Source organism: Tasmannia lanceolata, unplaced genomic scaffold (genome assembly GCF_043159265.1).
Source record: "Tasmannia lanceolata isolate RefF3 unplaced genomic scaffold, GAP_Taslan_0.1 ptg000012l, whole genome shotgun sequence".
Classification (NCBI taxonomy): domain Eukaryota; kingdom Viridiplantae; phylum Streptophyta; class Magnoliopsida; order Canellales; family Winteraceae; genus Tasmannia; species Tasmannia lanceolata.
Genome location: NW_027518689.1, coordinates 42,858,357 through 42,875,873, shown reverse-complemented (window position 1 = coordinate 42,875,873; position 17,517 = coordinate 42,858,357). Strand labels below are relative to the sequence as shown.

At 39.2% G+C, this 17,517-nt stretch overlaps 1 protein-coding gene across 1 annotated transcript in view; it reads right to left on the bottom strand.

Annotated features, from left to right (window-relative positions):
• Positions 1–691: 691 nt before the first annotated feature.
• LOC143888295 (RING/U-box superfamily protein) overlaps positions 692–17,517 on the bottom strand; it is a 54,096-nt gene continuing 37,270 nt past the window's right edge. The window contains exons 13-15 of the mRNA XM_077392670.1: positions 8,544–8,604; positions 4,562–4,625; positions 692–1,025 (exon numbers count right to left, since the gene is read on the bottom strand). Coding sequence (XP_077248785.1) covers positions 891–1,025; positions 4,562–4,625; positions 8,544–8,604 — 260 coding nt within the window. The 3' untranslated portion in view covers positions 692–890. The remainder of the gene's footprint in view (positions 1,026–4,561; positions 4,626–8,543; positions 8,605–17,517) is intronic.

Sequence of the window (17,517 nt, the reverse complement as noted above, 5' to 3'; positions counted from 1 at the left end):
CACCTTTTATTTTCATCATAGAGCTCAAAGTAGCCTCGTAAAAATGAGGTGCATCTGTACTACCATAGTTGGGCCCCATCTCTGATAATTTGGTTGTCCACTCCTAGATCTAGGGGTGCAACTCAGGTGGGTTGGGTCGGGTTGAGGCCAACCCTAAAACCACGGTTGGGTTGGGTTTAGGCCGGCCTGCAATAAACAGAAAAAAATACAAAGGAAACCCATAACCCTAAGGTCCTGATATCACGATAAAATCAGTACAAAAAAAGGGGGACGGAGTCGGGTTCAGGTTGGGTCAGCTCCGAGGACTCAACCCTAACCCTAGCCAAACCGAGGAAATGCCAACCCAACCAGAGCCTAAATCAGGTTGATTGCACTCTTACTTGGGATTCACATGGCCCCATAATCGCATTGATCTACTAAGAGCTGGGCTAGAAATTGACTTATTCTTTGATCTTGGATCCTCAGATCAATAGAGTGATCAATTTGAGTGTAATCACATTCGAATATTCATAATTGAAACCAAGAACACATTTAAGAGAGAACGGTCTGCATGCAAAATTGTAGCTTTACACCAAAAGAAATCTTAAGTCTGATAAAGATGGATCATGGATGGCTTAGATCTGTAACCCATTTGCCCCATTGGTTTGGAACTATCAAATCCAAAGCCCATGCCCAATTGCAGACGATAAACTAAGGAAAAATTCACTCATAATTGCTTTCTGAGAAGAAATATGTTCAACGTCTGTAAACAGTTCTTCAGCATAACATATTGAAACCAATAAATAGTTCTCTAGCTGATCGAACCCATATTTTACTGAAAATAGATAAAATTTACAACTATCTGCATAAATTTCTGAGATTCTACAAAATGATTATACATAAAGGATTGATTATATACCATGGTTGCCTTTCGTTGGACGACATACATGATTTCTCTTCTGAGCATGTTCATCACTGTGATGCTGAGTACGGCATGCATAACCATACCAGCAATCTTCCCTTTTGGCCGCATCAGGCGGGAGAAACTAAATGAGTACCAAAAAAAGAAGTAAACGTTAATTTATTGAATGAAAGACACTATTACACGAAGGTGCAGATTCAAAATCTAATTAACATTTAAGAAAGTCTCATACAACTCCACTCCGAGAAGTATGCATCTAAAATTTATCTAGCAAACCCCAACTTGTGGCAAAAAATGAAACTAATATGAATACATGAAATGAGAAATTCTTCTATATATTGTACGCCTATAAAACTAACAGAAACGAGGTAAGCTCCGATTGGTGTGTTAACATTGGTTCCATGTACTGAACCACTGGTGTATTATCATGTTATCATTGTTTTACTTTTAAACTCCACATTCATGGACACTCTACACATAACTTGGGTCGTCATTTCCATTCCTTCCATCACTACGAATTTTCACGAGCATCTTCACACGTCTTACTGAACAACAAATTTGTTATTGGCTCTACCTTTTAGTGTAGAATAAAATAAAATCAGTACAGCACAGAGGTAAGGGACAAAATGCTCAAGCTATACAATCCACCATCTCATTCACACTAAACAGAGTCCCTGCCAGACAATCGTCAAGGGCATCCAAAATGAAATCGGCCGATTTCCATTGTCGCATAGTGGATTTTGTTAGCCCATGCTATATTGCCATTGTATCCCTCAAATCTCCCTCCACAAAGGGTTTCAGATAATTTCTCCTTAAACATGCAAGGCCTGATAGGGAGTACTCTCACTTCCGTTTTACTCCAGTCTATGATTCTAATAGGATCGGAATTTTCTTTCACAGTCTCTTATAAAGTATTTCTATACATGCCCCCAATACCCGCCTTGTCCTAGATTACAACAAGATCTCCCATCAAAATTTAGCTCGATAATGTTGGGAGGAGCAATAAAATATTGTGCTTGAATATATAAATGTAGAAGACAAGAAGAACGAAAACAAAATGGGAGAGAAGGGAATATTTCTCTGTCTCTAGCACAATATTGCTCGAAATAGATGGGTTTCGTAGGTCAAGTTTTGAAAAGAGGACTGAACACACACACATATCTATCTCTCTCTCTATAAAAAAAATCTATCTATCTATATATAAGATGATCCAAAGCATTCATTTGATGGGCCCTGACATAGATAGGGTACAACTCAACTCAACACAACTAAGTCTTTGTCCCAAACTAGTTGGGGTCGGCTAATGAATCCCTTGGAAAATTTCCACGAAGAAGGTGAAAGAATCTACTCGGCTCAAATTGACTAAGTCTAATCCTGACACTAGTTGGGTTAGTCTACATGGATCATTTTCTTCCATTCTTTCCTATCCAAGGGTCATGTTCTCTGTCATGTTCCTAGCCATCAAGTCTTTCCTCACTGTTTCTACCCAAGTTGCTTTCGGTCTGCCCCTTCCTCTTTTTACTCCATCAACTTGCCACGAGTCACTTCTTCTCATCGGAGCATCCAAAGGCCTACGTTGGATATGCCCAAACCATCTTAAGCGGTGCTCTCTCATCTTCTCCTCAATTGGTGTTACCCCCACAATTTTACAGATGTCTTCATTTTTAACTCTATCTAACCTTGTGTGGCCGCACATTCATCTAAGCATTCGCATCTCCGCTACACTCATCTTATGCACATGCTGCTTCTTGGTGGCCCAACATTCTGAGCCGTACAGTATGGCTGGCCTCACAATTGTCTTATAAAACTTTCCCTTCAACTTGGTAGGTATTTTACAGTCGCACAGAACTCCTGAAGCATGTTTCCACTTCAACCAACCTGCTCTTATTCTGTGGTTAACATCCTCTTCAATCTCTCCTCCCTTATGTAGGATTGAACCAAGATAGCGAAAGATATCCCCCTTAGGTACCTCCTGTCCACTCATATTTACTACATCCTCGCCCCACCTCCTTACATTACTAAAGTTGCACTCCATATACTCTGTCTTAGTCCTACTCAGGCTAAAACCTTTGGATTCAAAAGTAGTTCTCCATAGCTCTAACTTAGCATTAACTCCTGCTTTGGTTTCGTCAATTAATATTTTGTCATCTGCAAATAACACACCACCTCATCCTGGATGCCCTCCGTAAGTTCATCCATAAATAGCGTAAAAAGATAAGGGCTTAGAGCTGATCCTTAGTGCAGTCTTATTGTAATTGGAAACTCACTAGACGTCCCATCCGTAGTTCTGACTAGTTACTGCTCCATCGTACGTATCTTTAATTACATCAACATATTGAGTAGGCACTTTTTTTCCTTTCAAGGACCCACCACACAACACTCCTGGGACACCTATCATACGCTTTCTCCAAATCAATAAAAACCATATGAAGGTCTTTTTTATTTTCTCTAAATCTCTCCATTAACCGCCTAACATAGATAGGGTGTGCCAAAAAAATCAGCTCCATAGGATCATCCCAACCCTTCGTTTTGTGGAGGTTAAAAATGGACAGATTGTGGAGGTTTATACCCGTCCATTTTTAACCTCCCCAAATCGAAGGGTTGGGATGATCCTATGGAGCTGATTTTTTGGGCACACCCTATCTATGTCAGGGCCCATCAAATGAATGGTTTGCATCACTCAAACAATGTGGGCCCCACTGTATTTTGGGCCGGCGGAGTAGATAACGTATCTACTCGATCGAGTAGAAACATTTTTCCCTATATATAAGGGTTGCAACTCGGAGTAAAGGGACTAAAAAGATCTTAGCCACAGGAGAAAAGGTAAGAACAATCAACACCATAAGTCTGAGTGTGTCCTTTGACAGCCAAAAGTGCCTTGAGTCTTTCTACTAATCCATCTCGCAAATATTTGAAGGTAAAGACCCATCGGCAATCGAATATCATTTTATCTAACAGAAGAGATAACACCGGTCGACTAGAATTTTCCTTGGCTACTTTTTGGCCCGCATCCACATTTTGAAACAGTAATATATACATTAGCTCTAAACATGCAAATTGTGGGTTTGACCGAGATAATCTAGGTGAGTACAAGAGTCAAGGTGGTGTTACAACCGTACTTGAATGGCTCATACCCCAATCATGATTTTTCTACACCCATAGGAAAAGGAAAAGTCCTCTCTTGGGAAAGTGGTGGGCGAGGAGGGATAGGAAATACGACACAGCTGAAATTTTACATGAACAAAGCCACATTGCGCTTATATACAATTGTTATTAGATACTAGAAATAAACATGGTAAATTACTTTAATCGTTAACATTTTGTTTCTGGAATTACTTAGAATTGTAATCAATGAAAATACGGGAATGACATTCCATCTCTCTTTTTTATCAATTTCATGGCTTACATGTTAGTGTTCAAAGGTTATAGTGTGTGTTAAGTTGTGCTTATAGTGTGTGTTTAGTCATGAAGCAAGACAGTCTAGACTCTAGAGACTGAACCGAGGAAAACATGATACAAAAAAGAAAAACAAACGGAAGTAGCTAATATTTTGAATATTAAAGTGAAAAACAAGTCTGGCAAGAAATAAAAATATAAAATCTAACACCTAGCAGGTTCATGCATGAGTACTTTTAATCATAATGCTTGAAAAATACTTACATATCCTGGCGTAGAAATCCTAAACCAGTACAAAAGATACGCAACCAATTTTCCATAGCAATCACTGCATTCAATAAAAAATGCAACAAAATTCTCATGAATATAAGGATTAGGAAGTATTTCCAAAGAGACATAATGGGAGTAACCAACTGGCACAATAATCAAACTAAAGAGAGAGAGAGAGAAACCAAGTACCATCTGGTTAGATTCCACAATTTCAAAGCATCATATTAGGCAAAAACTGTAATGAATGATGTACTGACGGAGGGTAAGATGCGTGGAAGGGCAATCAAATGTGGATGTAAATGCCTCAAACAAATCAGGCACTCAACCAGGAAAAAAACTAGAGGGATGGAAGATTTGTCACTAAAGACGAAATTCTGTGCTACTGGTGTTGTGCCTCTCTATCGGAAGAAATGCCCCTTTGATTATACAATTTAAATGTTTTGCAATCGAAGGGATGACTTCTTAGTGATTTTATAGGTCTTGGCCAAAGGCGTAGGAGGCAGATTTCTAGAGTCAGTTCTTAGATCAATTCTTGGATCCCATAAGAGAGGTCTCAGCTACACCAAACCCTCATCCAATTCTAGTGTATACAGCCTGTAAAAGTCATTATCCTTCACTAATTATATTCAGTGTTGCATGGATTCAGATTTGCATGTCGGGATCCGACACGGATTCAAGGTGTCGGATTCGGCAAACCCCCAAAAGTAGGATTGGGTAATTTTTAAATAAAATAAATTTTCAAAATTTTATATATATATATATATGAGGAAACTGTTGGTGCGCTTAAGCTCACCAAACTTATGGTGAGCTTAAGCGCCCAATCACATGGGTCCCCACTTTGTTAGGATGATCCAAAGCATTCATTTGAAAGTCCCTTACATAGATGGGGGGTGTACCAAAAATCAGCTCCATAGGATCATCCTAACCCCTCCATTTGTGGAGGACAAAAATGGACAGACACAAATCTGCCCCATTTTTATCCTCCACAAATGGAGGGGTTAGGATGATCCTATGGAGCTGATTTTTGGTACACCCCCTATCTATGATAAGGCCTTGCAAATGAATGGTTTGGATCACTCCCCAAAATGTGGGACCCATGTGATTGGGGTGCTTAAGCTCACCATAAGTTTGGTGAGCTTAAGCTCACCAACACTTTCCTCTATATATATATATATATTCATGAAAATTTTGAGGGTAGAGGGTTGAGGCGAGTTTTGTATTAAGAGAGTTGGAGGAGGAATGCGGATGTTGTTTGAGGGCTCTGTTCTAAAAGGTGGCCGCCCAGGCCGCCTAGACGCTGGGCGCAGAAAAAACACACCGTCCAGGCCCTGATTGTTTAAAAAAGCGATCTCACCGCCTGGGCATTATTAGGCGGCCGCCCAGGCAATGAGGCGGCGCCTTGGCGCTGAGCGTGGGCCTGGGTGGGGCGGGTTTGAAGACTCAGATGAAGATAGAGTCTTGGTCTTGGAGGGAGAGGACAATGATTGGTGAAGACTAAAGAAGTGCTTGGATTTTAATCTTTTTTTGGTCATGGATTTGTGTTGTATTGTTAAATACTTAAATTATTAAGTACTTTATGCTTAATTTCTTATTATGTTTTTTACTTTTTGTTATTATTTAATGTTTAGTGCTTATGCATAAAATGGTTTGGATTGTTATGTATTCAAGTATTTATATTTTATATAAAAAAATGCAAGATATTATGAAAAAATATTAATATCTAAAAAAAATGAAAAACGCCTAAAAACGCCTGGGCAATGGGAGGTCAGTCAGCCGCCCAGCGCTTTTTAGAACACTGTTTGAGGGTCGAGGCACTAGGGTTTTTATTAAAAGAGTACGGGTTTTGCTTTCATATAAAAAAGTTAAGAAGAAAATACGTTTAAAGGGAAAATATATAGGATTCGCATTTCTACAGAGACAACAGTGAATCGGATTCGCCCGAAAAAAGGGATTAGTGCGAGACACGGCTACGACAAGAATCCGGCTGTGTCCCACATGAATCCATGTCCGATTCGGACGCAGAGACGTGTCGACACAGATTCGGCATAGGGGGGCAAAGAATCCATGCAACATAGATTATATTGGCTTAAAGACCTTCGACTTGGCAAAGAGCAATAAACACAATACCCAATTTCAGCAATGCTCAGACCAAAAAGTAAGTCTCGGCTGGGAGTAATTTCCCAACACTAGTTCGCTCAAGCTGAACCTGCTGCCTTGGGAATTGTTAGGTAGTGTGGTAGGCAGTTAAAACAATCTAAAAATATCAACATTCAAACTAAGTCGCAGATGAGGAGTCCATAATTCAACTCGAATTCCATTGTTAACAGAAGTTACAGAACTGCATACTTGAACAAAACATTAGAACGGTTCTGCATACGAGCTTAAAAGACTGATGCTTACACAAGAGTTAAATCAAACAGTAAAAAAAACAGAGACTTGCATCTCAATGGATAGTTTCTTTGATTCCATCTCAAAAAAAGAAAACCATAAAAATCATGGAGATATACCAATTCCAGCAGAGGTCCATGCAAGTTGAAGACTACCGTCTTTCTACTCTGCCACCGCTCCTGCTCCCAGTTGGTTACTTAGACAACTTGTTCTAACACTATGAATGCAATATTATTACTTAGACCACTCTCAACTCTGCACCATTGAAGACTACTTTTTTTACTTAATCCCTGCACCCACCTGGTCACAGGGACTAGAGTTTGATGCTTGGAGTTCAACAACAATAGTTTCCAACATGTATATTTGTCAGATGAATGAAAAAGTAAATGGAATAATTGTAGCTAATCAACAGTTGGTTACTTAGACAACTTGTTCTAACACTATGAATGCAATATTATTACTTACACCACTCTCAACTCTGCACCATTGAAGACTACTTTTTTTACTTAATCCCTGCACCCACCTGGTCACAGGGACTAGAGTTTGATGCTTGGAGTTTAACAACAATAGTTTTCAACATGTATATTTGTCAGATGAATGAAAAAGTAAATGGAATAATTGTAGCTAATCAACAAAAGAGATTTTAACCAGCGCTAATTATTGCCAATACAAGCATATTGGTGAACGGGAAGTTACTGAGGATGCAAACAAATAATCAAAGCAGCCAACATAAGATCTTGAAGTAATGTATAAATAGATATTGCTACAGTTTTACCTTGTATTTTATCCCTCAAATGTATCAGTAACTATAATTAAACTTCTGACTAAATTGAACAAGTGTTCCTATAATGAAAAAACCATAACATCAGCTACAAGCATGAATTTAAATTTCGTCGAGAAATTCAAATGGTTTTTCAAAAATTTAGTATTTTTCAAAAAATTTGGCCGAAATTACCGAAATAATTAATTTATTCTTTTTTTATACGGGATTTAGGCCGAAACCAAAACCAAAATTTAAATCCATGGCTACATGACAAGGCATCAATATGTTGGAATGGAAGCAAAAAAGAGTCGCAAATAATCTCTGACATACGAGCCAACACCCGACAGGGCATTTTAGTGGATAATCAAAATACTCGAATTCACAGCTGAATACAGTTAGAATTATATAGGCTGCTGCATTTCTTTCTAGTTATAGATAATCTTCTACAGTTTTAGGAACCTTCATATAATATTAAAGATTTTTCCAACAAAAACTGAACCCAGACATACGACAGTTGAAAGAGCAAACACAAACGATGAAAAGGAAGCAGTGTAGCTAAACAAATAAAATTGATTTTCAATTTTCAAGAGACAAATATATACCAGCATGTATCTGTTATAAATACAAAATAAACTGAATACACAATTACATACAAATATAGATCAATCTTATTGTAATAATACTGTACTAATGAATTTCAGTTCCTTTTTAATAGAGGAAATGGGATGAAAAACACAATGCTCAAACTCAGTGAACTATATCCACTTCATCACTTGGTAAATTGTTCATCAATGAATATTGCTGGAGGGCAAAAACAAAGCTTACCGGCAAAGGTATGTCGTAGCAGTTATCATCTCTGCATGATTCAATGGCATTCTTGATCGATCTGTTAGAAGAAAGATGGGAAAATCTTTAAATAAAATTGACACACACACACACACACACACACACACACACACACAAACACACACGCGCGCGCTGACTCACACGCACACATGCATGCATGCGCATGTGCACACATATTGTGGTATGACTTTTGTTGTGACTCTTTCACCATGTTGTAAGTGGACCACCCGTCAGTAGGATTCCATGGTAGACTCCCAGTGGCCCAACCAATCACATATTAATGACCATCCAATTACTGGCCTTTAAAAAGCCTTTTCTTGCACCAACCATCTGTTTGCAGGCCATTGATTGAATGGTTAGGACAATTTGCTTGGTACGTTTTTGCACAATCACACTCGCACACACAATAAACTTCATATTATATATTCAAATTCTACTTAACTTTGTTCTTCCAGTAACAATTTTTATTATATTATTCTGATTTGATTGGGGCTCATTGTCGACTTTCATTTGACTGTTAGAAGGGTATCTTAGTCCTTATTATTTGTGTTTAACCCTAATCATATATACCTTGTTTTAAAAATCTTATGATTTATGATTCAAATCAAATCTTATGGATTTTGATTTGAATCCCAAGATTGAATCTTAATTTCTATGAATCCTGCAATTTTCGATTGAATCGTAAGATTCACTCATAAATCGTACGATTCATACGATTCATGTGATTTATTCTAATTAAATTTTGTATAAAAGAAAATAGGACTTTCTATCATAAGGCATCATATTCCTTCTGCATTAGAAAATGCCTTCAAAAAATCTCTCATGAGAAGGAAGAAGACAGATGAGGAGGAATTTGAATGAAACTAACCAGTTTGAACCGATCAAGTACAATGCATGTGCTTGAAGGCATTAATCACATCGTACAGGGAGACAACTATAATGAGGACAAAATCGACCACTTACCGGTTTTTATAATTAAAATTTGTCATTTGATGTTTGATTTGAGAAATGATATGATCTTGTATCTTTTATTATTTTTAAGCTTAATGCATGGATTTGGATAGGAAATATGTGACAAGTTTGTTAGAAAACAATTAACATTATGATATTGAATAACTAGTAATGATGGTTTCTATTTAAACTAATAGATTTGTATAAAAAACAAACAATTAATAATTTTATTATTCTCTAGTTTGTCTACACTATAAATATATTTAAATTTGGATGAATCTTACGATTTACGATACAATTTACGATCCGATGCAATTTAACCCCTATTATGATTTATGATTCAATTCCGGTTTTCAAAACATTGCTCAGGATTATTTCGGGATTTTATCGTCTTATCAAAATGTAGCAATATAATCGCTATATTTTGAAAATATCAGAGATATTTGTGCCATAGGGTAAGGTGGCAGTTGGCTACTTTCCTTTATCCTTAGATCTCAAAAACTCATCATAGTCAGCCCCGAGAGAACACTAAGGAATCGCTTTGCTCATCTTGTTCAGATAATGGAGCAACGGAGCTTCCAAACACAACAACTGAAGCATGATTAGCATACCGAGGAGGCCGTAACTCCAAATGCAGATCATAGCAATTATCAACTAGGTGGCCTTCCATACACTAGCGAGAGTAAAAACGGGTTCCACGACCAACAAAACCACAGCCTCCCCCTGAATCACGATCACTTCCATGCCCACGCCGACCTCTAACACAAGTAGACCGACCACCACGTCCATTGCGATCACTGCCAAACTAAGCAGCTAGGGTTGATCGCTCAATAGAAGGTTCACTCGAACCCTCAACTCGCATGGACCTCTGTACTTAAGATAGTACCTCATCAAGAGAGGGAAGAGACCCTAAACCAACGATCTGCTGACATATAGGGAGAAACTCTAGCCTCTAAGGCATCCAGAAATGTATCACGTGCAAAAACGCTTAGCCAAAACAGTGGCATCAGTAGTGAAAGGCAAATACATGTCAAGCTGCTCGTATAGTCACATACTGGGAGTATAATTCTGAAACTGACTTATCTCCACGCTTCAAATTTAGGAGTTCTGAGTACACATCACAGATCCTAGTCAAGTTGTTCACTTATGAATACAAGGTTTCTACCTGTTTCCAAATGTCCTTGGATGATCGGATACATCATGCAGCCAGCAACCTTGGGTTCCATATTGTTCCACAAAAGAGTCTTGATTACGGTATCCTCATGCCTCCACCTTCCCATACAACTTATCTTCACTGTTGGAGGGGGGGAGGGGGGTTCCTTTCAATATACCCAACCTTTCCTCTGGCAAGGAGAAAGGTTTCAATTGTCATACGCCATGGAGGATCCAACTTTCAAAGACCAAAAAAAGGAAAAATTACCTGAAATTAAAGGAGCAAAATGGAGAACCTTGAAATTAAACGAGCAAATTATTTATCAATGATTTGAAGTAACTTGGTTTTGTCGGAAAAGATTAAAGTATAACAATCGAGAAGAATCCTTTATTGGAATCGACGATTTGAAGAGTTTCTAGTCGATACTCTGGAAGAGATTTGATTACTGAGAAATAATCTAATGAGAATAAAAGCATCCACAAATTAGGGTGGTCCATATGTTCTGAATCTCCATAGTGGAAGAACCAGTGGAAGCAGCCATAAACACACTATATCCTAAGATAATCACAAAACACCGATCACAACCAAGAGCAACCGCACAAGAGAGTACCAATCACTTCATATAACTAATCCAACAAGAAGAAAGGTGATGGCGGAAGATGCCGAGTCTCCGAATCATACGAACTCCAACAAACAACACCATTCGAAAGGATCAACACACCAAACCAGTCCCATATTCAGACTTCCAATGCTAAACAAAGGACAAACAAGTAACGCGGAGACTTACGCCATCAACACAAGTAGCGGTGAAGGCTTAGAACATCAAACCAATCAAGACGAACAACAGCAAGAGAAAAAGCAGGGTAACGACGATGGGGCACTAGCAGGCGGAGACGTATAGCAATGGTGGAGATGCTCGGCGGAGGCGCCAAGGAAGCCGCTGGACACTGCGGTGGCAACACCCCACACCGGCTGTGGGGCCGCGTGAGCCAGCGAGGCAAGGCAATGACAGCTGGCCCTTGGGTTGTTCGGCTGGGCACCCTAGGGTTCGCCGATTTCTCCTTTTACTTTTTTGTGTGTGAGAAAGGAGGAAAAAGAAGATAAAGAGGGAAAGAAGAAAGGTCCTAAAGCTCTAATACCATGTTGATGATAGAGAAGAAGAAATGTGACATAAGGAAGAGATGGGGAAAAGTGAGTCGATAACCCGACCCCTCACAGAATATATATATATATATATATATATATATATATATATATATATATATATGAGGAAAAGGATTGTACACTCGAGCGTACCAAGCTTATGGTACGCTCGAGTGCCCAATCACATGTGGGCCCACTTTGATAGGATGATCCAAAGCATTCATTTGAAAGGCCCTTACACAGATGGGGTGTGTACCAAAAATCAGCTCCATAGGATCATCCTAACCCATCCATTTGTGGAGGTCAAAATGGACAGACACTGTGTGTCCACAAATCTGCCCATTTTTGCCCTCCACTTTTGGAGGGATTAGGATGATTCAATGGAGCTGATTTTTGGTACACACCCTATCTATGATAGGGCCTTGCAAATGAATGCTTTGGATCACCACAAAAAATGTGGGACCCATGTGATTGGGCACTCGAGCGTACCATAAGCTTGGTACACTCGAGCGTACAACCCTTTTCCTCTCTCTCTCTCTCTCTCTCTCTCTCTCTATATATATATATATATATATATATATATCATCTTAGCATCCATAAGGGCACGCCAACCTAGATGAGCTAATAATTATGAAACAACAGAAGACAAAGAATAAAGAAATCTCATATAGGAAGGAGAAATGTGATTGTAAGAGACAAAATAAGAGATAGGATGTGCGAATGAGGCAGGTGAATCGGGATGAGGCTGTAAAATCCTGCGATGACCACGAGTATAAATTGAGAAGGTGAGACATCTAATGAGGAAGAAGGAATATGAAAAGGCAAACCAGTGCCACGACAAAATCAGTCTCAGAGCTAGAAAAGTACGAAGTAGTCCCAAACAAGGTAACATCAGCAGAAACAAAACAAAACTGCGCAAAGCGGGAATGTAACACTTGTACCCCTTCTGTGTTCATGAGTAACCAAGAAAAAGACATTTCTCTGAATGAGCGTCTAATTTGTCTAACCCAAAGGATAAGTTGTGAACAATACACACAACCAAATACTCGTGGGCATGGATATTTCAGTTCCAGCACAAACCGAAACGAAATTCACATAAAGTTGTTTCTTTACAAGGTTTCACCGAAATTTCGGTTCATTTTTGAACTTTTTAAAGAAAATTTCCACAAAAATTTTAAATATGTACATCGAAATGTTATAATTTCCACCGAAATAGTCGAAATTTCAACTGAAATCGCCGAAATTGACACATTTTAGAAATTTTAGTCGAAATTAAAAAAAAAAGCGAAATCATAATCATATTTTTACATGATTTCGGCCCGAAACCAAAATTTAAAACCTTGCTCGTGGGAGCGAAGCAAAAGGATTACCTGAGGGATGAAGAAATGAGAATGGAGTTTGATTATCAAACAAAGAAGAGGGAAGACGATTACTAGGGGTGCAACTTGGGTCAGGTTCAACCCGAACCCGACGGGTTCAACCTGAAAAAAGGTCGGGTCGGGTCAGGTTCGGGATGAGGATTTGGCAACCCGATCCGAGTCAAACCCGTCATTTTTTATAATTTTTTATTTTTTTAAGATTAAAAGCTCGGATTGGATCGGGTTGAAGTCGGGTCGGGTTGGAAATCGGGTCGAGTCGGGTTGGCCTCAACCCGACCCAACCCGACCGGAGTTGCACCCCTAATGATTACTAAGGAAACAAGCAGTAAGCATAGCATCCCTCCAATAGGTCTCAGAAACTTTCATGTGAAACATGAGAGAACGAGCCATATAAAAAAGGTAGCGAAGTTTTCTCTCAGCCACTCCATTTTGCTAGGAGGTATAGGTACAAGAGTATTGATGAAGAATACTTTGAGACTCCAAGAAAGTGAAAACCACCAGCAGCAGAGAAGTACTCCCTGGCAATAATAGTACGTAAGCATCCAATGAAACATTGATATTGATTGCAAATCTCAGAGTAAAAGATACGAACAACAGAGAAAACTTCTAAATGATCTTTCATTAAAAACAACCATATCATTCATGAATTGTTATCGACAATTTATTTTTATTTTTTTGAGCGGAAGTATATTTGCATCAACCGGGAATCGAACCCGGGTCTATACCATAGCAGGGTACTATTCTACCACTAGACCACTGGAGCTTGGTAGTTATCGTCAAAAATAATAAAGTACTTAAAACCAAATAAAGATGAAGTTCGACAAGAACCCCATACATCATAATGAACTAACTCAATAGGACGAGAAACACGACTGACAACTCTAGAGGGAAAGGACACGTATGGTGTTTTCCCAATTCACAAGACTCACACTGAAATGAGCTAACGAGACTTGATACTAAGACCGACTACCGAAGCTTCTCAACTGAACGATGGCCCCAACAACAGTGCCACTGAAACAAATCGACCGAGCTTCGTAGAGCTACACTTTCCCGTGATAAAGGCCATCCACCCTAGACTCGAACCAATCTTCCTCCCAGTCTTCAAATCATGGAAAACACAATAAGAAGGGAAGAAAGAAATAGAACAATTCAGATATTTAGTTAACCGACTAACAAAGTAAAATAAAAGAAAATTTTGGGACACAAAGAACAAAGGATAATGAAAGGCCTGAATGAGCGGAAGTTGCACCTACGCCTGAGACAAGGGATGTAGTCCCATCAGCTAAAGTAACACTCTGACTTAGTAAAGAATGTGATTGAAAAGAAAAATGTATATCAGGTTTAACGGCCATATGGTTGGATGCTCCTGAATCATTAAGCTATGACCTAGAAGCAGAAGGCAATCAAGAGGAAGTGCTACCTTGTTGGGCTCTAAGTCACAAATAGAGGAAGTGCTACCTTGTTGGGCTCTAAGTCACAAACATTTCTCTGGAATTTCTCGGCAAAGGAAAATCTTGGGATATATTATTTTTTCCGGATTATATTGGGAAAACGATAAAAATAAATTATTTAAAAATATAAGAAATATGTATAAATAAAGAAAATAAAAAATATCATGAAATTATCACGATATTATGGCGGCAAATGAAAATATCACTAACTTTTAGGGTGATGATATTTTCACCCCCCTGCAGAACACATTTGCCCCCCTTTTAACGTGATTTGACGTCAAAAAGCGTTAAAGTTGCCCACTGTTCATGTTATAAGGGGGGCGAATACGTACTGCAGAGAGGGTGAAAATATCATCTCCCTATTTTTAAATTCTCAGGAATTAAGATGAATTCACTTCATTGAAATGCACTTGGCAGTTGGTTCCGCTACTGTCCAATGGTCATTTATGAATTTTCTCCATTAAATATTTGCCAGATGGTACAGTTGAGCGTTTGGAAGTATGTTTGATTGCGAAGGGCTACACATAGACATTTGGGATGGAATATACTAAGAAATTCTCTCTAGTTGCGAAGATTCCCTTTGTCCGGGTTCTTATCTCTTTGGTGGTGAACCGGGGACGGTCGTTGTATTAGTTTGGATGCAATGAATGCCTTTTTACAAGGTGACCTCACTAAGGAGGTATATATGGAGGAACCTTGGGTATGTTGCTCAGGGGCAGAAGGGCTTCGTAAGGCTTTTTATATCTGAAGCAATCTCCCCAAGCATGGTTTGGGAGATTTAGTGAGGCTATCATGCACTTTGGTATGAAGCAATGTGTTGTTGATCATTCAATGTAATGATGTGGAATATATCTTCTTGATAGCGTATGTGGACAACATTACCATTACTGTAAATGATAGGACGGGCATTCATAAGCTGAAAGAATTTCTTCAGACTCTTCAGACAGAGTTTTGCACCAAAGATTTGGGACGTCTCATGTACTTTCTGGCAGTGGACGTAGTGTATTCTCGGAATGGACTTTCCTTGTCCCATAGGAAGTATGTGCTGAATATTTTAGGAGAAATAGGATCCTTAGGAACAAAGCCTGTTGAGGTTCCTACGGATCCTAATGTGAATCTCAATCCAGATCAAGGAGATTTGTTAGAAGCATGGTTTTAAATTTCGGGCTAGGTACTGGTTCCGGACCTCACCGAAATCGAATTGTTAGCTGAAATTTCGGCCGAAATCCGACGAAATTTTTAAAATAATATTTTATCTGTTACAAAATTTCTGTCGAAATTACAGGAAAATAATAATAAGTGGGAGTGGTTAGTTAATTTATGAGTTCCCCAGGTACCTCACATTGGGAAGCAGTTCTTCAAATAGTTAAGTACTTGAAGAGCACTCTTGGGAAAGGCTTGTTCTTCAAAAAACATAATCATGTGAAGTTTGAAGGGTTCACTGATGTGGACTGGCCAGGATCTCCAACAGATAGGTCAACTACAAGGTATTGTACCTTTTTTTTCAAAAAATAAGGTATTGTGCCTTTGTTGCAGGAAATTTGGTATCATGGCGGAGTAAGAAACAAGTTGTGGTAGCTAGGTCCGATGCAGAGGCAGATTATCGGGCTATGGCTCCCATGTGTGGAGAGTTGACTTGGCTGAAGTCACTGTTGTCTGAGATTGGCGTTCCGTCCTCATCTCTAGTATCATTGTACTGTGATAATGAAGCAACAATTCATATCGCCTCAAATCCAATCTTTCACGAGAGGACGAAGCATAATGAAGTGGATTGTCATTTCATTGGTGAGAAACCCCTAAAGAGAGAAATCTGCACTCTGTTCACTCGATCTGAGATCAACCGGCTATGTGTTCACCAAACCACTGGGAAAGTCTCTCTCTCTCTCTCTCTCTCTCTCTCTATATATATATATATATATATATATATATATATATGAGGAAAGTGTTTCTAGTCCGCCGATCAAAAACACATGAGTCCCACCTTATTTGGGTGATGCAAAGCATTCATTTGATGGGCCCTGACAAAGAGACGGTGTCCACAAGAAATTAGCTCCATAGGATCATCCCAACCCTATGATTTGTGGAGCTTAAAATGGACGGCTATAAACCGCCACAAATCTATCCATTTTTTAACTCCACAAATCAAAGGATTAAGAAGATCCTATGAAGCTGAATTTTTGTGGACATCCTATCTATGATGAGGCCTATCAAATGAATGCTTTAGATCACCACAAAATATGTGGGACCCATGTGTTTTTGGTTGGTGGACTAGAGAATGATCTCTAGTCGGCCGACTAGAAACACTTTCCTCTATATATATATGAGAAAAGGGTTCCTGCGCTCGAGCACAGAAACAGGGGTGGGCCACATTGGGGCTGGGGCGGGGGGATCCAAACCATTCATTTGATGGGCTCTTTCATGGATAGGGTGTCCACCAAAAATCAGCTCCATTGGATCACCATAGGGTGTCCATTTGTGGGGTGAAAAATGGGCAGATTTGTGGACAAACAGTATCTGTCCATTTCCCCCCCAACAAATGGACACCCTAAGACGGTCCAATGGAGCTGATTTTTGGTACACCCCCCATCCATGATGGGGTCTGTCAAATGAATGCTTAGGATCACCCCCCCCCCCCCCCTCCCCCCCAAAATGTAGCCCCACCCCTGTTTCCAGCACTCGAGCGCAGATAAGCTATCTGCGCTCGAGCGCAGGAACCCTTCTCTCTCTCTCTCTCTCTCTCTCTCTCTCTCTCTCTCTCTATATATATATATATATATATATATATATATATATATATATTTATATGAGAAAACGGTTCCTACACATAAGTGTAGATAAGTTATCTACACACTAGCTTAAAATACAGTGGGGGCCAC